Source organism: Micropterus dolomieu, linkage group LG06 (assembly GCF_021292245.1).
Source record: "Micropterus dolomieu isolate WLL.071019.BEF.003 ecotype Adirondacks linkage group LG06, ASM2129224v1, whole genome shotgun sequence".
In the NCBI taxonomy this organism is placed as follows: domain Eukaryota; kingdom Metazoa; phylum Chordata; class Actinopteri; order Centrarchiformes; family Centrarchidae; genus Micropterus; species Micropterus dolomieu.
In genome coordinates this window covers 17,400,116-17,410,085 of record NC_060155.1, presented here as the reverse complement: position 1 = coordinate 17,410,085, position 9,970 = coordinate 17,400,116, and the positions used below count along the sequence as shown (strand labels likewise).

At 41.3% G+C, this 9,970-nt stretch overlaps 1 protein-coding gene across 1 annotated transcript in view; it reads right to left on the bottom strand.

The window, feature by feature from the left end:
- LOC123972488 overlaps positions 1–9,930 on the bottom strand; it is a 15,037-nt gene extending 5,107 nt beyond the window's left edge. Inside the window, exons 1-16 of the mRNA XM_046052007.1 lie at positions 9,449–9,930; positions 8,829–8,872; positions 8,442–8,699; positions 6,797–7,998; positions 6,574–6,648; positions 6,331–6,487; positions 5,727–5,875; positions 5,592–5,651; positions 5,306–5,439; positions 5,016–5,208; positions 2,012–2,154; positions 1,513–1,677; positions 1,039–1,198; positions 742–836; positions 400–605; positions 135–298 (exon numbers count right to left, since the gene is read on the bottom strand). Of these exons, the coding sequence (XP_045907963.1) occupies positions 135–298; positions 400–605; positions 742–836; positions 1,039–1,198; positions 1,513–1,677; positions 2,012–2,154; positions 5,016–5,208; positions 5,306–5,439; positions 5,592–5,651; positions 5,727–5,875; positions 6,331–6,487; positions 6,574–6,648; positions 6,797–7,998; positions 8,442–8,646 (3,108 nt within the window). The 5' untranslated portion in view covers positions 8,647–8,699; positions 8,829–8,872; positions 9,449–9,930. The remainder of the gene's footprint in view (positions 1–134; positions 299–399; positions 606–741; positions 837–1,038; positions 1,199–1,512; positions 1,678–2,011; positions 2,155–5,015; positions 5,209–5,305; positions 5,440–5,591; positions 5,652–5,726; positions 5,876–6,330; positions 6,488–6,573; positions 6,649–6,796; positions 7,999–8,441; positions 8,700–8,828; positions 8,873–9,448) is intronic.
- Positions 9,931–9,970: the final 40 nt, after the last annotated feature.

Here is a 9,970-nt window from a genome sequence, read left to right as displayed (position 1 = left end):
CTCTAAAAACACACACACACACACACACACACACACACACACACACACACACACACACACACACACACACACAGATATTCACTGTGTAAATTAGTGAAAATTAGAATAAACTGTTTAAAGTTCTAGTTTTCAGCAGTGTGGCAGTCAACCACCAAAACTGGTTGCTCCTTAGCATATACTGGCCTATTACAAGAGCAGGAGTACAGCGGTCTGCCTCTCTCTTCCGTAGTCATGGTGATGCCGAGTACAGGTTCAGACATGTGGTGATGGAGCTGGGCAGGAAGGCTGCATTCAGATCCTGTTTGGTCAGTGGTGAATAAGTTGTCATCATTTCAGTATTGACCAGTTACGATGAAATAAAAAGAGAACTTCTTGATGATGAAGTAAGGATTTGCTCACCCTGCAGCCTGACTGAAGGCTCCTTAGTGGTGCTCTCTACCCACCGCTCCACTGCCGCTGCTGTAACACAGGACTGTGTTTGCACAGATGGGTGGGGACTAGCCCACTGTGGGCTGGTGAGGCTGACTGAATGGATGGCTGTCTGCAGGTTGGAGCAGGAGCCCTCACTGTCTGAGCTACTTAAACCATCATTCTGGGACTGCACACTGTAGATGGGAGTTTGAAACTCGAGTTATTGTTAAATTAGATCCGTGTTATATGCACATAGTAGCCGTCGTTCGGTAATCTACTGGAGCTCATTTTACAAACTACTTCAAAAAATATTTTATTGTTGCTGTCTACCTTTGTGTGAGCAGATTTTGTTGAAATGGTCCAGAAGCTGATTGATTCAAATAGGAACTCCCAAATCCACTGTCTGTCTCTGGGCTCACAATCCTCTGCACCCCAGAAAAAACAAAACAATCAGTTCAAATAAAGTAGCCTATGAATCCTACACACCACTGTAACTTAAACAGCATCCCTGAAAATCTGTTGTATATCAAACATTACATGATAAACTAAGATGGGGGGCTTGGAAGACTCCACAGTGGTATATGAGCAGAGACTAAACTCATCAAACAACTATTGTCTGTGACTGACCTGTGATACAGATGAGGTGTTGAGTGGAGACTCTGAGAGGCTGTGGGTGGCTGAGTCTCGGGGTGCATCAGGGGAAGAGGAGACCTCCACAGCCAGACTCACACATTCACCCAGATCACATTTACCCACTGGGCTCAGGAAACTATCTGGAGCACTATGGCTGCAGCAACAACAACAACAAGTGAGAAATTTAAATGTTTGTGTGGTGGAGATGAGGGGAGTTTAAGTAGTATTTTAAGAGCATGACCTGAAAAGCATTGCATGATAAAGTAACTCCTCTTGGTACAGCACATATGCTTTATATTTCTGGACTGACAGTACATACAGTATGTAAAAGTAGGTCTCTTACACTGTGATAGGATTTCTTGTATGAGCCATTAATTAATTAAGAGCAAACCAGTAAATAGAAGCAACAACAGAGAGTCAGTTGAGTCACAGTTAGCGCTTTTATATGGACTTTGATATCATACTGACCTGTCGGGTGTCCACTGCCTCTGTCTTGAGGATGAGCTGGTTCCACTTAAGTATGCTAAGATGTTACTGTGATCTATCAGCTCTGACAAAGCAGAGCTCCTTTCCTCTTCAGCCTCAGCTGTCTGGATTTCCAGACCCTCCAAAGACAACAATGAGCTCCTGAAACTGGACAGAGAAGAAAACCTGCACACAGCTGCTCAAACACTCAGTGGAACCTAACACCAACAGTGCACCTGAAATGCTATCAGCCTGTAGGAAGGCTGAGACTATACCTATTATTCGTGCACAAACACACATGCAAGCACCACAAACATTTCAAAAGCTATCCACAATGGTGACAATAAAACATACACAACAGTGGTGTATTATATTTATGTATCTAAGCCAGAACATCTACTTAAATTATAGAATCCACGACAGAATCCGAATCAGACCAAACATTGCGCTACATAACAAAAGAGAAATATTACTTGAGCTTTTAAAACATTTAAACAAGTACCTTGATTGGTGGCAGTCAGTTGTTATGCGTTCACCGCTTTGCTGTAATCCATCACCTCGATGGACCTCATTGGCTTGTTCCACTTCTTTTTCTTTACGTGTCTCCATCTTGTAACCCGCAATAGAAAAACCTGCCCTTAGTCCCTGAAACATGAGACCCAGTCAGATAATTTGCGGTTAGTGTAATCTTACACACACACATACCAACACACACTCATTTCCTCCAAGAGAGAATTGATCACAAATTATGAATGCAGGGCGTGGATGCTACAAATGAGCTTCTACCATTCCAGGCTGGAGTATCTCATATTAACATAAGAAATATTGGATTGAGACATTTTGACGGTATCAAAATGTCATGATTCATCTTTGGGGAGCACAAATATCTGTACCAAATTTCATGGTGATTCATCCAATAGTTGTCAAAGCATTTCACTCCGAAAATGTCAATCTTCTGGTGACGCTAAAAGAAAAGCCAGCGCATCATTAAAGTCCATGGGCTGGAAACCATGAATGTACAAGATCCATAATGTGGATGTGGAGATACAGTGTTTCACTGCATAACTTGCAGGAGATATTATATAAAAAGTCAGGGGATCATCAAAGTCATTATGATTCATCCTCTGGGAAATATAAATGTTGAAATATTTCAGTTTAAACTAACCTGTTAAAGTATAAACCAGGAAATAAGAAACAATGTTATTAAAGCAAAACTGAAATGAAATATACAGTGTAAAGTAGGTAATTTAAACACTATAAATAATCAGAACACACAACACTATATATCCAAAAAATTGATAGATATATCAATATGTCCTGCTGACAATTTCAACCAATGTATATTTGAAACCTGCATTTTCATAGTATGCAGGCATCAGTTCTACTGGTTGTGATAACTTTTTTATAAAAAGGCTTGGACAGACACAGAGGGGCAATGTCACAATAAAAGGGTATGTTTTAACATTTTAGCTAATAGTTAGGATGCAGGTAAAACCATTTTAACTGTAAAATAGCTCCATCACGCTGAGGAGTAGAGGGAAAATTTAGGCATAATGATGACATATTGTTTAATCACTGCACAGCAACGTTTATTAATGTCTTTTTATATTACTGAATCAATACAAAGCCACAATCCCAGAGTTCTTAATGATATCATTATAATGTGTAATGTTCTAGAATTCTACTGGAGTACATAAACTGTCTGTCAGCAGTTCGATATCAGCACTTCCACAAAGCAAACCTACAGGTCTTCATTACAGACACTTATTGTAAGACATAGCTCTCATTAAGTTATAGTACAGACAAGCATTTTCAGTGACCTAACTAAAAATATCAGAAAATGGAGGATTTGAGGAGCCACGAGCACATGGTGGACCTCTTCCAGATGTATGAGAATGAGTTCAGGGTCCTTTGCAGTGACCACAATGACCTCCAACTGGAAAACACAGAGATAAAACTGCACTACAAAAATAAGCTCACAGCAGAGAGGAAGAATAAAGTAGCCCTGCATCAAGAAATTGACAAACTGATGAAAAAGCTTCAGAGTTTACACCGCTGAGCGCTGACAAGGTGACCAGTGTGAAGGTGGTCTCCTTAGCCGTGGAGTCACCTGGTCAAAACCTGGAGGGCAAGCATTCGGATGAACACCTGACGCTTGCCACTGAGCTGGAAGTAGAGAAAAAGAGGCGGGAAGTTCTCTCTCAAAAAATTACAGAGCTCAACCACCAGCTCCAGATAGAGAGGGGCCTGCGGGCGAGGGCAGAGGCCAAAGCAAGTAAGGCTATTGACGTTGCAGATGAACTTATGCAGAAACTGGAGGAGACGCATAACATCTCAGATGAGCCCTCAGTTACAGACCAAATGCTCTATGCTGAACTTAAAACAAAGGTGAAAGACCACCACCTGGAAATTCTGAAGCTGAAACAGCTCCTTCAGATGGAAACAGAATTAAGGGTCCAGACAGAGGCAGACACATTTATGGCGGTCAAGGTGGCAGAGGCACTGTAAAGAAGTAGAGCATAAACAAAGGGTCCTCGAGGTCTCAAAGAGGTGCTCTGATAACAAGAAGAGCATCGAGGACATGGCCAACAGGTACATGGCAGAGAAGAAGGAAAAGGATGGTCTCCAACAGGAAATTGTGGAGCTGCTCAAGAAGCAAAACATCCTGACGCACCAGAACGAGACAGAGAGCCTGAAATACTTTGAGATCCTGGAAGCTCTTTGCCAAGAATTGGCAGCTGAAAAGAGTGCCAGAGCACCATTTAGCTATAAGGCAAAATACAATTGCCACCAGGCTGGAAATGGAAGAAAAGAAGGAGAAAGTTCTCTTCCTCGACATATTGTGGCTCATTCAAATGCTCAAGAAAGAGATGGAGTTGAGGGCCCGGGCAGAAACTAACCACTGAAGTTGGGGAGGCACTTTGTCAATTAACTGAAAATACAAAGTGTGCCCAAGGTCCCAGAAAGATAAAGCAAAGTCAGCTGCCACTAGAGTGACAAGACCTGTCAACTGAGCATTGACCCCCTTTATTGTTTATCGTTCGTCACTCTTTTGACTTGACTTTTCTTGAATAAACAAATGTGAAATCTTTGAAATGATAAAGTGGCTTTATAGTTTGATCTTTGTAGGAAAGTACAAAATAAATGGCACCACAGTGAACACTCAAGCAGCAGGGATAGCTGTTTGAGACAAAACAGCTGTGTTTGATCCACAGTTATTTTTATATTGCTGTATTTGCTGGTCCACAATCTAAAAATAAATAAATCACTATCATTTAGTAACACAAGTTATGCTATGGCAACTTAACAGTGAGTTTATTATATCATTCACTTTTTTGACCATTAAGATCATAAATGTCTGTACAAAACTTTAAAACAATCTGTCCAATGTTTGTTGAGATATCTCACTGTGGACAAAGTGATGGAACGCCCCGTCGCTAGAGTGGCGAAAAATTGTGAAGGTTAGTGAGTGTTGTGAGTGAGGCAATGGGTGTATTGTTGATTACCTCATGCAGCGATGGTGGAGGTGAGGGTGCGGGCATGCAGAGAGGACTGGACTGTACATGCAGCATGTCTTTCATGGGCGCGGGAGTGGAGGATGAGTGGGGTGGAGAAATCTGCTCACACACGTTTTTGTCTATCATGTCCTTTATGTCCTCAAGGTGCATCCCTATCCTGAATATGTCTCCCTCCACCAGCCTGCATGTTTTAACACACACACACACACACACATACATGAATGGACCAATTAACATGTTACATGTTCACATGGGTGCAGTAGTGAGGTCTCTTTAACCTGTTTGGGTCAAAGGTGCCAGTGTTCCTGGACAGGCCCATGTAGTTTTGCATCTCCAGAGCTCTGTGCTCTTCCTTCTTACTGATGTATTTTCTTTCCAGCTGGTCCTGAGCCTCCATAATGCTCCTCAACATCTAACAATACATACATTTTACATGAATGCACATGAAGACGAAAGAGGGTTAAGAAAAAAACTACTGCTCTCAGAAATTATAATGCATCTCAGACACATAAAATCAAGTTATTCTGAGTATTGAACTAGATATAGGAAGTAAACAATTCTTACCATTTGCTGTTCTGCTGTGCTCACTGACATGTTGCTTACACTCAATTTGAGTTCCTCTACCTGAATAGAAGGTTCATAAATGGTTTTAGATGTGCATTTAACGGTACCTAAATCCTGACACATATGTAAACTTACCTTCTCCATGAACTGGTTGATGATGTCTTTAAGCTCAGCAGTCATTATTTCCCCATCACTGGGACCCACTTCAGGCTGGCCGGAGGAAGCTGTGTTCGCCTCCTTAATGTTGCTATGGGTGGTTGTTTCTCCTTTTTCACCAAGGTTTTCTAAAAACAAAGCAAGACCTCAGTGATACAGCCTGAACATATTAGCAAAATTAATCTTGATATGGAGTGTCTGATATAAAATTCCATATCTACATTTATCAGATTGGTACGGAAAAGTGAAATCAAAAGATTAAGAAACTAAGCGTAACTAATTTTTTATATTTTCAGCGTAAACATGCAAAGAATTTGTTAATTTGTGTTTTGTGAACAATTAAAAATTGCACATGATGCATAAAGTTAAGAGAGTTCTATGATATAGAAATCAAAAAGTGATTTATTTTAGTTTGGTTAGGTTGTCCAGTTCACAGCTGTTGCTTTCTACCTAATAAAAGTGCTCCAAAAGCAAAGAAAAGATGTTTGTGCAACTAGAATAGTGTCATCTGACCCCATTAGTCTCCATGGAAACAGGTTGCACTTCACAGCGCAATTTGCAGGTAGTGAAGCATAGCGTCTACCTGTCATAATATCAGATGTCAGACACAGAGACGTATCTGATGGGGGAAGGTGAGGAGCCAAGGATCCAAGATGGCTTCCCTCAAATACAGGTTGAGGATTTCCCTTATGGTCATCATCACACTCTAAGTCAAGCATCAAATCTGAGGAGGGCTGAGTCTGTGAAACGAGAGACACATATTTGAAACTTGCATTGAAAATATGACATTATGAAATTATAACTGATTTCTCACACGCCTACTTACGTTGGTCCCTAGTCTCATTTGATCTATAAGGTTCTCTGCCTCAGCATATTTGGTTAGTAATTTATCATATTCAGCCTGAAGAAATATGGAACGAGACAAATGTTAGTCCTATGTCCTATACACAGCACTTATATTTATTACTATTTGAGGATATACAAGCAAAAGAAACCAAAAGGTGTAGGTAGAGGAGCACTGGGAAGAGTAAATTCAGAATGCTTTCTACCTGCAGGTGATGCACTAGTGCTGGAGGAGTCTCTTTGTCCTCGTCTTTGAAGACGTAGGGCTTCTCTGATGGCTGGACTGCATCCTCCAGGACTCTGCTGATCACCTCTAACATCACCGGAGAGGGCTGGGCTCTGTGCATGGTGGTGGGGCTCTGAGGGACAGGTCTGGCTGGACAACTTGGAGCTTTGGGGATTTTCACCCTGGGGGCAACCTTGGAGAAATCCGGGAGTTTGTAATGGACTTGGCCTTGGCCATACTTCATCTCGCTGAAGGACCTGGTGCGCACAAGTGGGGCTCTCTGAACCTGATCTTCCTCTTCTGCCCTTTCCTGCTTCACTACATCTACGGCACTTGTATCCTCACTGCAGTGTTTTGAGTTTATACTTGCAGAGCTGGATGTAATGCTGTCAGTAGCAGCAGAGATGACATTATCAATTTCCCTTTCTGCTTCTTCATCTTCTCTGGATACTGTATTACTCTTTTCATCAGTCCTGTCACAGCAGATAATCTGATTTTTCTCAGAATTACAAGCAGGGCTCTCTGAGCGGTTACTATTAAGTGTTGTGCTCTTTTGTGTTGGAGCCCAGCTATAAACTGTGTCATCCACGCTCTCTAGCAGGGATACCTCCGGCAGGGTCTCCGCCTCAATCAGCCTACCCGTCCACAGCAACTCCTCCTGAGAGAAGTGTCGCAGCAACAACTGGTTAATGTCTGCCGGGTAGGGGCATGACGGAGCAACTTCGCTTGGCTTGGAAGCATCAAACAAGTTGTCCTGTTTGGTGTTGGCATCCTCCTGTGACAAAGTTGCTGGTTTCTCAGCGGAAACCAAGTGTTCAATGGTATCATCTCTATCTCTTGTATGACATTCAAGCAAACCAGGAACATTTGGACTAGCATGGACAGTTTCTCTTCCATCAGAGCTCATACTGCTCTCAGAGTTAGCTGCCTGGTTGAAGTACAGGCTTCCAAGGTCACCATCGTAAGGTAGGTCATCCTGATCCTCATCACTTGTATTTTGCTCTGGGTCCTCATACCTCTGGTTTAAGGGGATCTCATCTTGCATGGTGTTTGGTCTTTGTGCAGACACATGCAATATGCTGCTGCTGCTGGTCTTGCTCCCTACCACCCTCTCACTCTGACTGCTGACAATACTAGACTCTGACGAGGTGACATCCAAGGGAGACAGCTCTGCGCTCCCTGCTAATTACAGATCACCAACAACATAAATACCTATTTAGAGGGTTGTATAGATTCTTTAAGCCTCAGTCTTTGCATTTATGTGTCAATGACAGCTTCAATTTACTTTGCGACTGTACCAACATTACATGTATAACTGTTTGCCTAACTATTCAGTCACATTACATGTCACCAGAAAAGAATGGAAGCGGCCAAAAAATATTATTATTAGATTTCCCTCATTACTGTTGTATCACATTAACAGTGCGCCACAAAGTCTTTTCCCTTGTTTTCAAATTGAAATGCATGTCCAAACCTACAATCACCACTAATGATGTGTTGTGAATCTGTGAGAAAAACTATTGCTTGAATGCAAACTTTGCTACACATGTGTTATAACACTATATCGAATTATTCAGACAGTGTGATGTATGGTTCAGAAAAAGCTCCTCGACTCCAGGACTTACCACTGAGATGGATGCTGGCCTCAGAAGCAGCAGACTCTGCCTGGGACAGATGTAAAGCTAAGGAGCTTTCCAAATCACTCAAGTGGAGACTTTCATCCTCACTTAGATCAACAAAGATACTCTGCTGAATGCACTTCTCCCAAAGCACAGTGGGTTTATCCTCTCTCTGAACCTCCTCATCGGATTCCTCTGGATCTCCCTCCATGGCCACTTTAGCAGAAAATGCTACAACCTCTCTTCACCTGTTAAGACAGGGGGCTAAGAAAAGAGGATGGCGCACCTGTTCATCACTTAGCAACGCAACTTGTGAGATAACAACATTGGATGAAAATGTGTAAAGCTGTAAATTATTAATGCATTGTGTGGGCAGAGGTTTGTGTGAGATACCTGTGTCAGGTGTTAGCGTGAGTGATGTTTATGGGTGAAAGAATCTGTGAGAAACAGAGGAACAAGTTTACATAAATAAAAGTAATTAAAAATATTCCATTACAAGTAAAAGTTCTGCATTTTAAATCTTAGTTAAGTGAAAGTGTGGCCCCTGTCAGTGTTATATTAGGCTATTATAAAAATTATATGATTGTAGTAGTATTATTATGCATTCATCAACACGTTAGTAGTACGTTAATGTCGATGGTTGAGGGAGTTAATATTATGTTGAGTAGTTTAATCTATAACATTGCATCGTATTTTATAAGCTTATATCTTTTGCATGTAAAGTATAGTAGCTACATCTGTCAAATAAATGCAATAAAGTAAAAGTACAATATTAACTATATATTATACTCAAGTGAAGTAGAAAAACCAACGAATCTTAAACTAACTTCACCTTGTTCGTACTTGCTTTCTTTCCACCGCTAGTAAGTTAAAGACGTGTGTGTATTGTGAAACATAGGCTACAATACTGTAGAGTCAGACTGTCAGAAAAGCTATTTCAAAATTCAGTTTGAGTAAGTTTATTCTGTGCTAAATGTTCAGTCTCATGTTGTGATGTTGTGGCGGTAACTTACTGGGGTTTTGAACTGGTCCTTCAGCAGTACGACGTTAGTTTCAAGTTGTTCCGATCCACGGCCACGTTAGCTACAGTGTTACGGTCTTTTTTTCTTTACATATGGCTTCCCGGACAGGTTTATTTTCTGTGGCATCATTAATAATGTAGCCAGTCTAACACGGCAGCGCTGAGCGTCTGGAGCCGGACTGGCAGCTGTACAGGCAGAGTCTGGGTGCTAGGTAACGGTGGACAATTGACCTCAGTAATTTACTTATTTTAAGTAAAGTACTTTACGTTTTACATCTTTAAAGAGGAGGAGGGGAATTTACGCCCTCACCTCCTTTAACGATATACATACTTTGTGCTTAATTTACAAAAGGTTTATAAAGGTGTGTGACATTTTCATAAATGATAGTCTTAAGCTACTACTGACAGATAAATAATGACAACACGTCATGTCTTTTCTATTCAAATCCATTGGTCCAATAACTGTAGTTGGGGGCGTGGTTATCTTTGAATGTCGCCCTCTGATTGGCTACTT